At 48.0% G+C, this 19,512-nt stretch overlaps 1 protein-coding gene across 1 annotated transcript; it reads left to right on the top strand.

Annotated features, from left to right (window-relative positions):
- The first annotated feature begins 3,078 nt into the window (after positions 1 to 3,078).
- On the top strand, positions 3,079 to 5,685 carry LOC123418054 (alcohol dehydrogenase 3). Its single transcript, XM_045106942.1, has 9 exons — positions 3,079 to 3,296; positions 3,395 to 3,531; positions 3,626 to 3,672; positions 4,050 to 4,375; positions 4,474 to 4,556; positions 4,649 to 4,724; positions 4,813 to 4,874; positions 4,941 to 5,036; positions 5,132 to 5,685. Exons 1-9 carry the CDS (start codon positions 3,263 to 3,265, stop codon positions 5,408 to 5,410), a joined length of 1,140 nt encoding a protein of 379 aa, XP_044962877.1. The 5' UTR covers positions 3,079 to 3,262; the 3' UTR covers positions 5,411 to 5,685.
- Positions 5,686 to 19,512: the final 13,827 nt, after the last annotated feature.

Genomic DNA, 19,512 nt, shown 5'->3' with positions numbered 1-19,512 from the left:
GTCGGCAATGGCGTACTTGTCCGCCTTGGACATTAGCGCCGCCAAAGAGGTTGGCTCGGAGCACATGAGCTTGTACTTGAGAAGGATGCCGCCTCGGCAGCCTTCAATGAAGCATTGGATAGCTTGAACCTCATGCACCCCTTCGCAAGAGTTGCGCAGTTCGGTACAACGCGTGACGTAGTCGTGGAGCTCATTCGGCTTCTGAACGCACATGGCCAGCTCCCGAGGGCGGCCAGGGCATTTGTAGGTGTCGGTGAAGTTGCGGACGAAGGCCTCCTCAAAGTCAACCCAGGTGTTGACGTTACCAGCTGGCAGACTGCTAAGCCAGGTCTGGGCCAAGCCGGTCAGCATGAATGGCACGTAGCGGACAGCTACGTGCTTGTTGCCCTTGGCAATGCCGACTGTGGTGGTGTAGTCGATAAAATAGTCCTCTGGCTAAGCGGTGCTGTTGTACTTGAGGGTATCATGGGGAAGGGTGAAGCCGGAAGGAAACGGCTCCTCGTGGATCCGGGGGCCGAAGCACGCCGGACCGATGGGACCCTCCTCCTCCAGGAGGGCCGACTGTGCCAGTCAGTCGAGGCGGGTGCGAGCATTGTTCTCGCTACGAGGAACTCGCGGACCCAACCGACCCGATATTTCGGGATGGACGGGAGGCGCAGGTGTGCGAGCCTTCCTTGGCTGCGCAGGCGGGGAGGGCGGTGAGGACCGACTGGTCATCACCTCCAGCCGCATCGTGGTGACGGCTGGAAACCGCCGCATGCTCACTCCGGCGCTGGGAGCGTCGGCCACACTCCCCTCAGCCTTCCAGTCGGAGCCGTGAGAAGAGGAAGAGTGTTGACCCTGCTGGTGGCTGATGTGTATGTGGTAACCCTCGTAGTCGAAACCGGGCGACACTGAGAAGTCGTGGTTCGGGTCAAGACGACCTTGTTGCTCGTTGGCCGCACCGAGGAGGTCCCGAATGTGTTTCTCCTGCCTCGCGCGCTCCTCGCCCTCCAGGGCGGTCATCTCATCAAGGGCCACCTTGGCGGCCCGCATGTTGGCTGCGGGAGTGTCGTAGATGGGCAGCTTGCCGCCAAGGATGTCGGCAACAACCCGCTGCGACCACGAACGTCGCCACGCCGACTGGGTCCATCAGCAGCGGGAGTGAAGCCATAAGCAGAGATATACTCGCGCTGTGCGGCCTCAATCCGGCGCTTGGCAGCGGCGAGGGTAGTGCTCTCCGCAAGCAGCTGCTTGCGGGCCTCCTCCAGTTTAACCCTAGCTGACGACGGATTGGCGGTTGGCGCGATGGGGGTGTTCAACCCCGCGAGGGTGGCATAAAGTGGATCCGAAGGACCAGGACGGGCCACGACCACGTCTGCCGCAGCCTTGGCATGGCTCGAGCTGGTGCTGGATCCAGTGACCATCACCTCCATGATGATGGGGGAGTCGGCGATGTCGCACGGGGCCGAAGACCTCGCGAACACTGGTGGGTCACTGCAGTCGACTACGTCGCTAGGGTACTCGTCGGGAGCAGGCGGATCCTCGAGACTGAGCTCGCCGAAGAGTGCACAGAGAGAGTCGATGTCGATGTCCTGGCCAAGGCGGCGAGGCTCCTCGTCGAGGCGCATGCCATAGAAGAGGACGCAGAGGTGATCGATGTCAGGAACGGCGTCATCGCAGCGTGGCTTGCCGATAGGCTCGGCGATGGATCCTGCTGAGCGGGTGGAGCCGGCGATCAGCACCGCGGAAGCATCCGCGGGGGCAAGCTCCACGGGCGTGCCGATCAATCCGAACGCGAGGTGTCCGGTGGTATTGGCGAGGGGTCCCGACCGGAGTGTATCTCCGACCGGTGTCGCGTACGGCCCCATGGTGGGCGCCAACTGTCGTCGTTTTCTCACGACGGTAGCCATGGGTAGGCTAATCGGGAGAGGTGAAGACCGAAGTGACACCGGCGGGCTCCGGTAACGGGATTGGTAACTAGCAATGCGAGACGCACGGTGTACCAAGGTTCAGGACCCTCCGTGGGAGGTAATACCCCTAGTCCTGTCAGAATGGTTGATGAACCAATAGTGTTTACAGTATGCTCCTGTAGTTGTTCGACGGGGGAGGAAGAAGGAGCAGCCGGCTCGCGTTCTGCCTCTCCTGTATGGGTGTGTGTGAGTATGGGAATGGCCGACCCTCTGCATGGAGGAGGGCCATGGGGTTTTATAATCGAACCCCCCGGCCTACAATATGGATAATAAGTACTAAATGGGGGCCCGGCTGGCAGCCTCTCTGACTAGCCAGCGGGCCTGTCATTGGGTGGTGGCGTGTGGACACTGTACACGATTGACAGGTCGTAGCCGACAACGGTCAGCGGTACGGCCGCCACCACTGTAGCCACACGTATCCCTCTTCATCGTACTTGGGCTGACATACCTTCGCCTTCAAGCGAAGGCTCTTGTCATGTTCAAGGGGTCGAGTTGACAGGTGCTCTCCAGTCGGCTGACGGCTAACCATCCAGCCAGAGAGTAAACGGTCGTGTCCCTAGCCGACACGGCTTGCGTAGCCGGCCAACAGGAGGCGACGGCAGTGCCCCTAGCCGGTACGGGCTGCGTAGCCGGTCAGGGGGTGCCAACACTTTGAGGATGCTTTCTTCCAAGTTATGTCGAAACTCTACGGAGTAGGCTTGAGCCTACCCCGGAGTTATCACGACATGTGTAGGCCTTCAGTGGTGATAGCCAGGTTGGTTGGTGGTGCCCTTCATGGGTTGTTTGGTATTTCGTAATTAACAGGACAAAAAACTTTTTCTTTATTAATGAGATGAGATAAAGCTTTTGCTTCGGTTTAAAAAGAAACCGACGGCCAGCAAACGATCGAGGGACGCTGTTGTTTTCGCAGTTGGTTTTCTCGGTCGCCCCGGTTTTGGTCGCCAAGTCGGCCCTCTCCAGCCTCATCGCTGGTTTTTTACTCCTCCTGGCCTACCGTTGACCCGTAGCGCCCCCTGATAACGTCGCTACGTTTTCCACATACCACACGGCCGGCCCAATTTTGAAACCAGCGGAGACGCGCGCACAGCCGCGGACTCCCCTGTTTCGGCCGCCTTCTCCAAGAAAAAACAACCCTTCTTCTTGCCCCACTTGCACTCCAAGATAGCCTTAGTTACTCGCCGATTCCTCCAGCGCCAGGAGTACATATACCCGGATCCCCTCACCTTCGTTCGTCACCAAAATCTACGTAGCAACGAACTGCAGAAGCAGAAACAGCGACAGAGATCCGTCTTTCTCTTCCAGCGACAGGGATGGCGACCGCTGGGAAGGTGATCAAGTGCAAAGGTTTGCCCCTGAAATACAGTAGCATGCATGCAGTTAGTTCCATCTGATTTTGGTTGATGCTTCGAGGATGGAGATCTGAATTGTACGGCTGAGTGCAGCGGCGGTGGCGTGGGAGGCCGGGAAGCCGCTGTCGATCGAGGAGGTGGAGGTGGCGCCGCCGCAGGCCATGGAGGTGCGCGTCAAGATCCTCTACACTGCCCTCTGCCACACCGACGTCTACTTCTGGGAAGCCAAGGTATCTCGCCGTTTTTGTGTTTTCCAATTGGGTGAATTGTGATGCATCTGTGGCTAAATTAAATCTGTGATGTTGTTCTGCTGGATTTGTGCAGGGGCAAACTCCGGTTTTCCCTAGGATCTTAGGCCATGAAGCTGGAGGGTATGTATGCATCCTCTCTGTCTCTGTCTATGTCTCTATCTTATTCTGTTTCAGTTTTGTTGCTTGGAGGAGGAATCTGGAATCCTAAATCATAGTTTATTCTCCCTGGCTTCTAATTGTAGTCATCCTGAGTACTGATCTCTGTCAGTGGTACTAGATCCATACCTACATAAAGCAAGTGTCTATATTTTTATTGCCAATGGGATAAAACATACTATGAAGAATCATGGGAAAACGTCATCCATGACACAAGCTCTCATCATAAACTGCTCTGTACAATCATACAGTTTTGGACTGGCTAATCTACTCATCATGTTTGCTCTGCATAGTTTATCTTTTTTGGCACCTCGTTTCACCAAATAGCTTCTTTATTGCAGCATTGTCGAGAGCGTCGGAGAGGGCGTGACTGAGCTTGTGCCGGGTGACCATGTCCTCCCGGTGTTCACCGGCGAGTGCAAGGACTGTGCCCACTGCAAGTCAGAGGAGAGCAACCTTTGTGATCTCCTTAGGATCAATGTGGATCGTGGCGTGATGATCGGCGATGGGCAGTCTCGCTTCACCATCAACGGAAAACCGATCTTCCACTTCGTCGGGACCTCCACCTTCAGTGAGTACACCGTCATCCATGTCGGTTGCCTCGCAAAGATCAACCCCGAGGCTCCCCTCGACAAAGTTTGTGTCCTCAGCTGTGGTATCTCAACTGGTAAGACATAATAGCTCCTCATGCCATTGTTTCCAAAACAAGCACAATGGTTTACGATGCCTCGATATATTGGTTGCTGAGTTGCCATTTTTCTTCAGGACTTGGTGCTACGCTCAATGTCGCAAAACCAAAAAAGGGTTCCACGGTGGCCATTTTCGGTCTTGGAGCTGTAGGACTGGCTGTGAGTTTTTCTTCCACGCCATATTTTTGCAGGCTTAAGAGAATTATGTGCTGTAACCATGCATAATGACTGTATGCTTCTGACATGGGCAGGCCATGGAAGGGGCCAGGATGGCTGGGGCATCAAGGATCATTGGTGTGGATTTGAACCCTGCAAAATACGAACAAGGTACAGTAATATGAAAACAAGGATGTGCAAATGTTTTTCGGATTGATAGAACACTGAACCTAACAACATGTACTACATTATTTTTCAGCTAAGAAATTTGGATGCACAGACTTTGTGAACCCGAAGGACCACACTAAGCCCGTGCAAGAGGTCTGTTCATGTCCCTCAGTAAATCTTCAGACACGATAAAACTCACTGTTCAATGATGCTCTTCAGGTGCTCGTCGAGATGACCAATGGCGGAGTCGACCGGGCAGTCGAGTGCACTGGCCACATCGACGCCATGATCGCCGCCTTCGAATGCGTCCATGATGTACGTAGCTTGCAGTTTACCTATATATAATCTGCACTCCAATGATCACTCTAGTTTAGAGATTAAAACTGAATGTTGCAATCTGGTGGATGCAGGGGTGGGGCGTGGCTGTGCTGGTGGGTGTGCCGCACAAGGAGGCGGTGTTCAAGACCCACCCAATGAACTTCCTCAACGAGAAGACCCTGAAAGGCACCTTCTTCGGTAACTACAAGCCGCGCACCGACCTGCCGGAAGTGGTCGAGATGTACATGAGGAAGGAGCTCGACCTGGAGAAGTTCATCACACATAGCGTGCCCTTCTCGCAGATCAACACGGCGTTCGACCTCATGCTCAAGGGGGAGGGCCTGCGCTGCATCATGAGGATGGACCAGTAGGAGCTGGACCTGGAGAAGATCACCACAGTGTTTCTCGCTGTTTTCAGGTTTGGTGCTTGAGAAGCAAAAGACAAAAAAAAACAAAAAGTTTGAAATCTCCCCTTGGATAATAATGTACTAGTCGCGAGATGTGTTCATCTCTATGGTCTTAGAGGGAACGAATGGGTCTTTGTTTTGTGTTTGGTCTCAGTGTGTCATCCACAGCTTTCAGTTAGCATGTAAATTACTATCATTGTGTACAAATAGTAATCAATATCTTGCAGCTTCTGTCTTAATTAATGTTGGTGTCTTGCATTGCAGATCAGTTCTGTTATTTTCTCTTCACTTTTATTTGCAGCACAAAGTGAGATTTTCACTAAGATTTAGAAGCGGTGCTTTGCCAACGTCCTGATGGCTAATGTGCCTGGGAAGATGGCTCGAATAGTGGCGAGTGATTCTAGGCGGCAACAAGGGTGCGTGATCTTTGCATGAAGTAAATCTGTGTATGGCAACTCAAACTTGCACGTCATACTCAAAGCGCGTTACTTGACTGTTGAAACATCCATACATATTGCCCATATTGGTCACGAAACTCACTTTGGGTGATACCCCCTCCTTCAAAATATGTAAGGTTCCCTTGATGTTAAGCTTTACCTTTGATCATGAATTTGCCTAATAAAATAGGAGTTATGATATGGCAACAATCCAAACTTGTGTACCAACGGCAATTCATGCCATCCTGCTAAAAGTACGAGGGGCAGCACGTTGGCCATTTACATTGCAGTTCCTGTGGCTGTGATTCTGGTGATAGTATTGGTGCTACTACTTTGTTGTTTCTTAAGACGGAAAAAGTCAGATGAGACTTTGGCATGAACAAGACAACTCTCGGATCATTTTCGACATGAATGAACATAGCTAAGGTCAGGTTATTCACAGAGCTACAGCTTGGATTCGTACGTGATCGTTACTCAGACATGTGGACTCCAGAGAGCTTATGGATATTGGATGCAACCGCTGGGAGACGGTAGCACGGGCTATCTTCAGCCGGTTTGGATGACGGTAGCATGTGTTTGTAGAAGACCAAACAATTAAGTATATTGTGAAGACAAAAGGGTGGGTTCCTTCTCAGCAGCAACAAGACATGATTGATTCTGACCCAGTTCCTGCAGCTCCAGCTCTTGTTCAAATTGAAGCAGATGCAGAAAATGTACACAATGACGTACATGGTGGTGCAGGTGAAGAAGATGTTCCCCAACAGCAGCAAGAGTATGATGCTGAAGTTGATGATCCGGATCAGCACGGAGCACCAGCACGAGAAAGTCCACCAGCCGCTCCACTCAGAAGATCCAACAGGGGTCGAATTCCTTCCAGCAGGTATCCCTCGGATCAATACGTGGTGTTATTATCTGACGGTTCAAAACCTGAATGCTTTGCAGACGCCATGGAAGATGAGCACAAGGAGGAGGGGAAAATGCTATGCAAGAAGAGATTTTTTTTTAAAAAAGAGTGTTACCTCCAGCCTCTGCATCAGCACGATGCATACGGTCCTTTTATTAAAATAAACAAACTGATCCCGGTCCAACGTAGTCTCGAACAAAGCAGTAAAGAAGCAAAAGTAGATCAAAAAGTGCCACAACCGGCAAAACAGGCCTAGATGCCTAACCATCTATCCTATTACTAGACCGCCATCCAAAACGGTTGAAGATATCCCGCGCTACCATCTCCCATCGGGTAGACCCAGTAACCAAAGGCTCCCTCGTTTCCACAGGAGTGAGTAATGACCACATACGGATCAATGCAGCAGCTCTGTGAAGTACCTACAAAAAATGTATATTCGTATATCTGTCAAAAACCACATCATTCCTACAGTTTCAGATAGCCCAAAGAAGTGCACAAACTCCAACCCGAATGTGTCTAGCAATAATCATATCAACTCCATCTAGCCACGCTCCAAATAACGTGTCAATGCTATCCGGAGGTACAATGTTAAAGGCTATACGCACTGTGTGCCAAAGAACTCTCGCAAGTGGGCGTTGGAGAAAGAGGTGTTTAATGTTCTCTTCGTTATCACAAAAGGTACATCGAATGCTTGTTGGAATTATGCCCTAGAGACAATAATAAATATAGTTATAATTCCTGTATCAAGATAATCGTTTATTATCCATGCTATAATTGTAGTGAATGAAGACTCATTTACATGTGTGGATACATAGACAAAACACTGTCCCTAGCAAGCCTCTAGTTGGCTAGCCAGTTGATCAAAGATAGTCAATGTCTTCTGATTATGAACAAGGTGTTGTTGCTTGATAACTGGATCACGTCATTAGGAGAATCACGTGATGGACTAGACCCAAACTAATAGACGTAGCATGTTGATCGTGTCATTTTGTTGCTACTGTTTTCTGCGTGTCAAGTATTTGTTCCTATGACCATGAGATCATATAACTTACTAACACCGGAGGAATGCTTTGTGTGTATCAAACGTCGCAACGTAACTGGGTGACTATAAAGATGCTCTACAGGTATCTCCGAAGGTGTTAGTTGAGTTAGTATGGATCAAGACTGGGATTTGTCACTCCGTGTGACGGAGAGGTATCTCGGGGCCCACTCGGTAATACAACATCACACACAAGCCTTGCAAGCAATGTAACTTAGTGTAAGTTGTGGGATCTTGTATTACGGAACAAGTAAAGAGACTTGCCGGTAAACGAGATTGAAATAGGTATGCGGATACTGACGATCGAATCTCGGGCAAGCAACATACCGAAGGACAATGGGAATGACATACGGGATTATATGAATCCTTGGCACTGAGGTTCAAACGATGAGATCTTCGTAGAATATGTAGGATCCAATATGGGCATCCAGGTCCCGCTATTGGATATTGACCGAGAAGTCTCTCGGGTCATGTCTACATAGTTCTCGAACCCGCAGGGTCTGCACACTTAAGGTTCGACGTTGTTTTATGCGTATTTGAGTTATATGGTTGGTTACCGAATGTTGTTCGGAGTCCCGGATGAGATCACGGACGTCACGAGGGTTTCCGGAATGGTCCGGAAACGAAGATTGATATATAGGATGACCTCATTTGATTACCGGAAGGTTTTCGGAGTTACCGGGAATGTACCGGGAATGACGAATGGGTTCCGGGAGTTCACCGGGGGGGCAACCCACCCCGGGGAAGCCCATAGGCCTTGAGGGTGGCGCACCAGCCCTTAGTGGGCTGGTGGGACAGCCCAAAAGGGCCCTATGCGCATTGGAAGAAAAATCAAAGAGAAAAGAAAAAAAAGGAGGAGGTGGGAAAGGAAAGAAGGACTCCGCCCACCAAATCAAGTAGGACTCGGTTTGGGGGGGAGTCCTTCCCCCCTTTGGCTCGGCCGACCCCCTTGGGGCTCCTTGATCCCCAAGGCAAGGTCCCCTCTCTCCCACCTATATATACGGAGGTTTTAGGGCTGATTTGAGACGACTTTTCTACGGCAGCCCGACCACATACCTCCACGGTTTTTCCTCTAGATCGCGTTTCTGCGGAGCTCGGGCGGAGCCCTGCTGAGACAAGGTCATCACCAACCTCCGGAGCGCCGTCACACTGCCGGAGAACTCTTCTACCTCTCCGTCTCTCTTGCTGGATCAAGAAGGCCGAGATCATCGTCGAGCTGTACGTGTGCTGAACGCGGAGGTGTCGTCCGTTCGGTACTAGATCGTGGGACTGATCGTGGGATTGTTCGCGGGGAGGATCGAGGGACGTGAGGACGTTCCACTACATCAACCGCGTTCACTAACGCTTCTGCTGTACGCTCTACAAGGGTACGTAGATCACTCATCCCCTCTCGTAGATGGACATCACCATGATAGGTCTTCGTGCGCGTAGGAAAATTTTTGTTTCCCATGCGACGTTCCCCAACAGTGGCATCATGAGCTAGGTTCATGCGTAGATGTCTTCTCGAGTAGAACACAAAAGTTTTTGTGGGCGGTGATGTGCGTTTTGCTGCCCTCCTTAGTCCTTTCTTGATTCCGCGGTATTGTTGGATTGAAGCGGCTTGGACCGACATTACTCGTACGCTTACGAGAGACTGGTTTCATCGCTACGAGTAACCCCGTTGCTCAAAGATGACTGGCAAGTGTCGGTTTCTCCAACTTTAGTTCAATCGGATTTGACCGAGGAGGTCCTTGGATGAGGTTAAATAGCAACTCATATATCTCCGTTGTGGTGTTTGCGTAAGTAAGATGCGATCCTACTAGATACCCATGGTCACCACGTAAAACATGCAACAACAAAATTAGAGGACGTCTAACTTGTTTTTGCAGGGTATGCTTGTGATGTGATATGGCCAACGATGTGATGTGATATATTGGATGTATGAGATGATCATGTTGTAATAGATAATATCGACTTGCACGTCGATGGTACGGCAACCGGCATGAGCCATAGGGTTGCCTTTATACTAATGTTTGTGCTTGCAGATGCGTTTACTATTTTGCTAGGATGTAGTTTTAGTAGTAATAGTATGAATAGAACGAAACCCCGATGGCGACACGTTGATGGAGATCATGGTGTGGCGCCGTGACAAGAAGATCGTGCCGGTGCTTTGGTGATGGAGATCAAGGAGCACATGATGATGGCCATATCATGTCACTTATGGATTGCATGTGATGTTAATCCTTTTATGCACCTTATTTTGCTTAGAACGACGGTAGCATTATGAGGTGATCTCTCACTAAAATTTCAAGAAGAAATTGTGTTCTCCCCGACTGTGCACCGTTGCTACAGTTCGTCGTTTCGAGACACCACGTGATGATCGGGTGTGATAGACTCAACGTTCACATACAACGGGTGCAAAACAGTTGCGCACGCGGAACACTCGGGTTAAGCTTGACGAGCCTAGCATGTGCAGACATGGCCTCGGAACACATGAGACCGAAAGGTCGATCATGAATCATATAGATGATATGATTAGCATAGGGATGCTTACCACTGAAACTATACTCAACTCACGTGATGATCGGACTTGAGCTAGTGTAAGTGGATCGTGAACCACTCAAATGACTAGAGAGATGTACTTTTTGAGTGGGAGTTTAGCGAATAATTTGATTAAGTTAAACTCTAATTATCTTGAACATAGTCTAAGTCCACTTTGAATATATTTGTGTTGTAGATCATGGCTCACACGACAGTCACCCTGAATTTTAATACGTTCCTAGAGAAAGCTAAATTGAAAGATGATGGAAGCAACTTTGTAGACTGGGCTCGTAATCTTAAGCTAATCTTACAAGCAGGGAAGAAGGATTATGTCCTTAATGCTGCGCTAGGAGATGAACCACCCGCTACGGCTGATCAGGATGTTAAGAACGCTTGGTTAGCACGTAAGGAGGACTACTCAGTAGTTCAATGTGCAGTCTTGTATGGCTTAGAACCGGGACTTCAACGTCGCTTTAAGCGTCATGGAGCATTTGAGATGTTCCAGGAGTTGAAGTTTATCTTTTAGAAGAACGCCCGGATCGAGAGGTATGAGACCTCCGATAAATTCTATGCTTGCAAGATGGAGGAGAACTCGTCTGTCAGTGAACATGTGCTCAAAATGTCTGGGTACTCAAAGCGTCTAGCTGAGCTGGGGATTGAACTCCCGCAAGAGGCTATCACTGACAGAATCCTTCAATCACTGTCGCCAAGCTATAAAGGCTTTGTGTTGAACTACAACATGCAAGGGATGAACAAGTCTCCCGGCGAGTTGTTTGCGATGCTGAAAGTCGCAGAGTCTGAACTCCGTAAAGAGCATCAAGTGTTGATGGTGAATAAGACCACTAGTTTTAAGAGAAACGGCAAAGGCAAGAAGGGTAATTCAAAGAAGAGCGATAGGCATGTTGCCAATCCGACGAAGAAAGCCAAAGCTGGACCTAAGCCTGAAACAGAGTGTTACTATTGCAAGGGTATGGGTCACTGGAAGCGCAATTGCCCCAAGTATCTGGCAGATAAGAAGGCGGCCAAAGAAAAATCAGGTATATTTGATATACATGTTATTGATGTGTACTTAACCGGCTCCCGTAGTAGTGCCTGGGTATTCGATACCGGTTCTGTTGCTCATATTTGCAACTCGAAACAGGAACGGCGGAATAGACGAAGGCTGGCGAAAGATGAAGTGACGATGCGCGTAGGAAATGGTTCCAAGGTTGATGCAATCGCCGTCGGCACAGTTTCACTTCAGTTACCATCAGGATTAGTTATGAACTTGAATCATTGTTATTTAGTGCCTGCGTTGAGCATGAACATTATATCTGGATCTTGTTTATTGCGAGAGGGTTACTCTTTTAAGTTAGAGAATAATGGTTGTTCTATTTCTATGAGTAACATCTTTTATGGTCATGCACCCAATGTGAGAGGATTGTTCATATTGAATCTTGATAGCGATACACACATACATAACATTGAGACCAAAAGAGTTAGAGTTAACAATGATAGCGCCATATTTTTGTGGCACTGCCGCTTAGGTCATATTGGTGTAAAGCGCATGAAGAAACTCCATGCCGATGGACTTTTGGAGTCACTTGACTTTGATTCACTTGACACGTGCGAACCATGCCTCATGGGCAACATGACTAAAACTCCGTTCTCTGGAACAATGGAGCGTGCAAGTGACTTGTTGGAAATCATACATACCGATGTGTGTGGTCCGATGAGCGTAGAGGCACGCGGCGGATATCGTTATTTTCTCACCTTCACTGACGACTTGAGTAGATATGGTTATGTCTACTTAATGAAGCACAAGTCTGAAACATTTGAAAAGTTCAAGCAATTTCAGAGTGAAGTTGAAAATCATCGCAACAAGAAGATCAAGTTCCTACGGTCTGATCGTGGGGGTGAATATTTGAGTTTCGAGTTTGGTGCTCACTTAAGACAATGTGGAATTGTTTCACAGTTGACACCGCCTGGAACACCACAGCGTAATGGTGTGTCCGAACGTCGTAATCGTACTTTATTAGAGATGGTGCGATCTATGATGTCTCTTACTGATTTGCCGTTATCGTTTTGGGGTTATGCATTAGAAACAGCTGCATTCACTTTAAATAGGGCACCATCAAAATCCGTTGAGACGACACCATACGAACTATCACTACTGGAATCAAAGAATTTGCCGTCTGCCTGGTCTTTGCCGTCCGCTGGCTGATGGCAAAGAAGCTCTTTGCCGTCAGCTACCAAAAAATAGATGGCAAAGATCTGACAGATGGCAAAGAAGTGCTTTGCCATGAGTCGCTTCTTTGCCGTCAGCTAGCGGACGGCAAAGATGGCCCAGGCAGACGGCAAAGAAATCGCAGTTGTAGCCATTAAATTTGCCATCGGCCGTGTCTTTGCCGTCCGCCAAAAGCCCCTTTGCCGTCTGCCTTGAAGCACGGCGGACGGCAAAGAAATCAACCCCCGGCTTCCCTAACGCTCCCGCTCCTTCTCCTTCTTCTTCTCCTTCTTCTCCTTCTTCTTCTCCTTCTTCTCCTCTTCCTTCTCCTTCTCCTCCTCCTCCTCCTCCTCCTTTTTCTTCTTCTTCTCCTCTTCCTTCTCCTTCTCCTCCTCCTCCTCCTTCTTTTACTTTTTCTTCTCTTTCTCTTCTCCTATAGTTAGCTAGGGTTCCACCTAAATGACATAATTAGCTTAGTTAGCTCCTAAATGGTCTATACTTAGCTAATTTCTCTCCGAAATAACCTATATATACACTACTTCATCTAGTATTATTTTTCTAACTTTCTTATTTGTCATTTTGCAGATTACCTTCACTTCACGGGAAGCTTGGTTGATGGAATGCTTGAAGATGATTTCTTGTACCATGGGTTGTATTGAAACTATTGTAGTATATGAATATATGAAACTTTGTATGCACGTGGATGAAACTGGTGTAATATATGGTTTGGTACGGATGTAACTTCCATAATATGTATGCACTATGGATGAGAGTTATTTTAATATGGTTATGAGTATGAAAAGAAATTTATTTATGTCAAATATATATATATATATATATATATATATCCTGATTATTGTTAAAAATGCTGGATATAACAAAAAATAAATAAAAAAGGGGCTGGTTCCCCTCTTTGCCGTCTGCCCCCACATGGCAAAGGGGTGGAGGCACATGGCAAAGGGGGAATCTGCCCCCTCTCTCTCCCCTCTTTGTCGTCTGCCCCCACATGGCAAAGGGGGGAGGCAGACGGCAAAGAGAGAATCTGCCCCCTCTCTCTTCCCTCTTTGTCGTCTGCCCCCACATGGCAAAGGGGGGGAGGCAGACGGCAAAGAGGGAATCTGCCCCCTCTCTCTCCCCTCTTTGCCGTCTGCCCCACATGGCAAAGGGGGGAGGCAGACGGCAAAGAGAGAATCTGCCCCCTCTCTCTTCCCTCTTTGCCGTCAGCCCCCAAATGGCAAAGGGGGGGAGGCAGACGGCAAAGAGAGAATCTGCCCCCTCTCTCTCCCCCCTTTGCCGTCTGCCCCACATGGCAAAGGGGGGGAGGCAGACGACAAAGAGAGGAGGCCTGCCGTTAACACTTAACGGGGACGTTGCAATATATGCCGTCCCACTTATTTTGCCGTCTGCCCCCTCATGGCAAAGAGCCTCTTCACCGGATTTTTTTTTACCGTCTACTTTGCCATGAGGGGGCAGACGGCAAAACCTTTGCCGTCCGTGGTTGCCCCCTTTGCCATCCGCCTTGGCAGACGGCAAATTTCTGAATTTCAGTAGTGTGTGGTATGGCAAAAGGCCAAAGTTGTCGTTTCTTAAAGTTTGGGGATGTGATGCTTATGTCAAAAAGCTTCAGCCTGAAAAGATGGAACCCAAAGCGGAAAGGTGCATCTTCATAGGTTACCCAAAAGAGACAGTTGGGTACACCTTCTATCTCAAATCCGAGGGCAAAGTGTTTGTTGCTAAAAACGGAGCTTTTCTCGAGAAGGAGTTTCTCTCGAGAGAATTGAGTGGGAGGAAGATAGAACTTGACGAGGTTGTCGAACCTCTCATCCCTCTGGATGGTGGCGCAGGGCAAGGGGAAAACTCTGTCGTTGCGACGCCGGTTGAGGAGGAAGTTAATGATGATGATCATGAAACTCCGGTTCAAGTTTCTATCGAACCACGCAGGTCGACGAGACCACGTGCTGCTCCAGAGTGGTACGGTAATCCCGTCTTATCAATCATGTTGTTGGACAACAATGAACCTGCAAATTATGAAGAAGCGATGGTGGGCCCAGATTCCAACAAATGGCTAGAAGCCATGAAGTCCGAGATAGGATCCATGTATGAGAACAAAGTGTGGACTTTGGAGGTACTGCCTGAGGGCCGCAAGGCTATTCAGAACAAATGGATCTTTAAGAGGAAGACGGACACTGACGGCAATGTGACCGTTTATAAAGCTCGACTTGTGGCAAAGGGTTTTTTACAAGTTCAAGGAGTTGACTACGATGAGACATTCTCACCTGTAGCGATGCTTAAGTCCGTTAGAATCATGTTAGCAATAGCTGCATTTTTCGATTATGAAATCTGGCAGATGGATGTCAAAACGGCGTTCCTTAACGGTTTCCTTAAGGAAGAATTGTATATGATGCAACCCGAAGGTTTTGTCGATCCTAAGAATGCTAACAAGGTGTGCAAGCTCCAGCGATCCATTTATGGACTGGTGCAGGCATCTCGGAGTTGGAACAAACGCTTTGATGAGGTGATCAAAGCATTTGGGTTTATACAAGTGGTTGGAGAATCTTGTATTTACAAGAAAGTGAGTGGGAGCTCTGTGGCGTTTCTAATATTATATGTGGATGACATATTGCTGATTGGAAACAACGTAGAGTTTTTGGAGAGCATAAAGGATTACTTGAATAAAAGTTTCTCTAGGAAGGACCTAGGAGAAGCTGCTTACATTCTAGGCATTAAGATCTATAGGGATAGATCAAAACGCCTGATAGGACTTTCACAAAGCACATACCTTGATAAAGTTTTGAAGAGGTTCAAAATGGAACAGTCCAAGAAGGGGTTCTTGCCAGTTTTACAAGGTACGAGATTGAGTAAGACTCAGTGCCCAGCAACTGATGAGGATAGAGAGCATATGCGCTCCATCCCCTATGCTTCAGCCATAGGTTCTATCATGTATGCAATGCTGTGCACTAGACCGGACGTTAGCCTGGCCATAAGTATGGCAGGTAGGTTCCAGAGTAATCCAGGAGTGGATCACTGGATGGCGGTCAAGAATATCCTGAAGTACCTGAAAAGGACTAAGGAGATGTTTCTCGTGTATGGAGGTGACGAAGAGCTCGCCGTAAAAGGTTACGTCGATGCAAGCTTTGACACAGATCCGGACGACTCTAAGTCACAAACCGGATACGTATTTATTCTTAATGGGGGTGCGGTAAGCTGGTGCAGTTCCAAGCAAAGCGTCATAGCATATTCTACATGTGAAGCGGAGTACATGGCTGCCTCGGAGGCGGCTAAGGAGGGTGTCTGGATGAAGCAGTTCATGACGGATCTTGGAGTGGTGCCAAGCGCACTGAATCCAATAACCTTGTTGTGTGACAACACGGGTGACATTGCCTTAGCAAAGGAACCACGGTTTCACAAGAAGTCCACACATATCAAACGACGCTTCAACCTTATCCGCGACTACGTCGAAGGGGAGGACGTAAATATATGCAAAGTGCACACGGATCTGAATGTAGCAGACCCGCTGACTAAACCTCTTCCACGGCCAAAGCATGATCAACACCAGAACTGTATGGGTGTTAGATTTATTACAATGTAATTCACATGATGATGTGAGGGCTAGATTATTGACTCTAGTGCAAGTGGGAGACTGTTGGAATTATGCCCTAGAGGCAATAATAAATATAGTTATAATTCCTGTATCAAGATAATCGTTTACTATCCATGCTATAATTGTATTGAATGAAGACTCATTTACATGTGTGGATACATAGACAAAACATTGTCCCTAGCAAGCCTCTAGTTGGCTAGCCAGTTGATCAAAGATAGTCAGTGTCTTCTGATTATGAACAAGGTGTTGTTGCTTGATAACTGGATCACGTCATTAGGAGAATCACGTGATGGACTAGACCCAAACTAATAGACGTAGCATGTTGATCGTGTCATTTTGTTGCTACTGTTTTCTGCGTGTCAAGTATTTGTTCCTATGACCATGAGATCATATAACTCACTAACACCGGAGGAATACTTTGTGTGTATCAAACGTCGCAACGTAACTGGGTGACTATAAAGATGCTCTACAGGTATCTCCGAAGGTGTTCGTTGAGTTAGTATGGATCAAGACTGGGATTTGTCACTCCGTGTGACGGAGAGGTATCTCGGGGCCCACTCGGTAATACAACATCACACACAAGCCTTGCAAGCAATGTAACTTAGTGTAAGTTGCGGGATCTTGTATTACGGAACGAGTAAAGAGACTTGCCGGTAAACGAGATTGAAATAGGTATGCGGATACTGACGATCGAATCTCGGGCAAGTAACATACCGAAGGACAAAGGGAATGACATACGGGATTATATGAATCCTTGGCACTGAGGTTCAAATGATGAGATCTTCGTAGAATATGTAGGATCCAATATGGGCATCCAGGTCCCGCTATTGGATATTGACCGAGAAGTCTCCCGGGTCATGTCTACATAGTTCTCGAACCCGCAGGGTGTGCACACTTAAGGTTCGACGTTGTTTTATGCGTATTTGAGTTATATGGTTGGTTACCGAATGTTGTTCGGAGTCCCGGAAGAGATCACGGATGTCACGAGGGTTTCCGGAATGGTCTGAAAACGAAGAATGATATATAGGATGACTTCATTTGATTACCGGAAGGTTTTCGGAGTTACCGGGAATGTACCGGGAATGACGAATGGGTTCCGGGAGTTCACCGGGGGGGCAACCCACCCCTGGGAAGCCCATAGGCCTTGAGGGTGGCGCACCAGCCCTTAGTGGGCTGGTGGGACAGCCCAAAAGGTCCCTATGCGCATTGGAAGAAAAATCAAAGAGAAAAGAAAAAAAAAAGGAGGAGGTTGGAAAGGAAAGAAGGACTCCACCCACCAAACCAAGTAGGACTCAGTTTGGGGGGGAGTCCTTCCCCCCTTTGGCTCGGCCGACCCCCTTGGGGCTCCTTGAGCCCCAAGGCAAGGTCCCCTCTCTCCCACCTATATATACGGAGGTTTTAGGGCTGATTTGAGACGACTTTTCTACGGCGGCCTGACCACATACCTCCACGATTTTTCCTCTAGATCGCGTTTCTGCGGAGCTCGGGCGGAGCCCTGCTGAGACAAGGTCATCACCAACCTCCGGAGCGCCGTCACGCTGCCGGGGAACTCTTCTACCTCTCCGTCTCTCTTGCTGGATCAAGAAGGCCGAGATCATCGTCGAGCTGTACGTGTGCTGAACGCGGAGGTGCCGTCCGTTCGGTACTAGATCGTGGGACTGATCGCGGGATTGTCCGTGGGGCGGATCGAGGGACGTGAGGACGTTCCACTACATCAACCGCGTTCACTAACGCTTCTGTTGTACGGTTTACAAGGGTACGTAGATCACTCATGCCCTCTCATAGATGGACATCACTATGATAGGTCTTCGTGCGCGTAGGAAAATTTTTGTTTCCCATGCGACGTTCCCCAACAATGCTCCCCCCCCCCAATTACGTTTAGCCAAATTATCCTTAGTTAGAATCACCTTCTTGTGCACAAACCACATGAAGACCTTGATCCTTAAGGGTACCTTAACTCTCCAAATATTAATGGATTTAGGGATATTAGTCAAATCAATAAGATTCAGATACACCGATTTTACTGTAAATATACCGTTATTTGTAAGCTTCCAATGCACCCTATCAGGTTGCTCTGATAAGTGGATATCCATGAGCCTCCTAACAAGGTGTAGCCAATCCGCCCAGCGATGGCCTATCAATGACCGTCTGAATTGGATATTTAGAGGATTTGACTGAAGTACTGTGGCTACATACGCCTCCTTGCGTTGCACAATATTATAGAGAGCTGGATATTGAACAGCCAGGGGCATCTCCCCCAACCATGCATCCTCCCAGAATCTCGTACCCTCACCATTTCCAATAATGAATTTGGTTCTATGGAAGAAGGTTGATCTCACTCTCATCAACCCCTTCCAGAATGGTGAATCATTAGGTCTGACTTTTACCTAGGATAAGATTTTAGAATGTAGGTACTTATTACGCAAAACTTGTACCCACATGCCTTCTGTCTCTACCGAAAGTCTAAACAACCACTTACTTAGCAGGCATCTATTCTTTACCTCTAAATTCTCAATTCCCAGACCTCCTTGGTCTTTGGGCCTACAAATAATATCCCATTTAGTTAATCTATATTTCTTCCTGTCTTCATCACTCTGCCAAAAAAATCTAGATCGATAAAAATCCAACCATGGATTCCTTACATAAGAATCATACTTATGAGTTGGTGAAGTTGCCCAAAGGCAAGAAAATTTTGAAGAACAAGTGGGTCTACAGAATCAAGCAAGAAGAGCACACACCACATCCAAGGTACAAGGCCAGGCTAGTTGTAAAAGGATTCGGCCAGAGAAAAGGCCTTGACTATGATGAGATTTTTTTCTCCGGTTGTGAAGATGACATCCATTAGAGTAATCCTTGGCATGGCAGCAAGCCTCAACTTGGAGGTTGAGCAAATGGATGTGAGGACTTCATTCCTTCATGGTGAGTTGAAGGAAGAAATATACATGGAGCAACCTAAGGGGTTTCTTGTGAAAGGCAAAGAAGACTATGTGTGCAAGCTGAAGAAAAGTCTATATGGCCTGAAACAAGCACCAAGACAATGGTACATGAAGTTTGAAACTATCATGGGGGAGCAAGGCTACAAGAAGTGTAGCTCAGACCATTGTGTGTTTATTCAGAGGTTCTTAGGTGATGATTTTATCATATTATTGCTCTACGTTGATGATATCCTAATTCTTGGCAAGAATGTCTCTAGGATTTCTAAGTTGAAGGAGTTGAGAAAATATTTTGCCATGTAAGACTTAGGTCCAGCAAAGAACATTCTCGGAATGAGAATTGAGCGAGACAGAAATTCCAACAAGTTGTACTTGTCTCAAGAGAAGTATATTGAGAAGGTACTTCAGAAGTTCAGGATGGAGAAT

The sequence above is a fragment of the Hordeum vulgare genome, chromosome 1H, assembly GCF_904849725.1.
Source record: "Hordeum vulgare subsp. vulgare chromosome 1H, MorexV3_pseudomolecules_assembly, whole genome shotgun sequence".
In the NCBI taxonomy this organism is placed as follows: domain Eukaryota; kingdom Viridiplantae; phylum Streptophyta; class Magnoliopsida; order Poales; family Poaceae; genus Hordeum; species Hordeum vulgare.
Note: the sequence above shows the minus strand (reverse complement) of the source record. Positions and strands in the feature narration are given on the sequence as shown.

Coding starts and splice junctions, on each gene's coding strand:
- LOC123418054 (XM_045106942.1), top strand. CDS start 3,263: ATGGCGACCGCTGGGAAGGTGATCAAGTGCAAAG. Junction 3,297..3,394: donor GAAGGTGATCAAGTGCAAAG/GTTTGCCCCTGA, acceptor GGCTGAGTGCAG/CGGCGGTGGCGTGGGAGGCC. Junction 4,875..4,940: donor ACACTAAGCCCGTGCAAGAG/GTCTGTTCATGT, acceptor GATGCTCTTCAG/GTGCTCGTCGAGATGACCAA.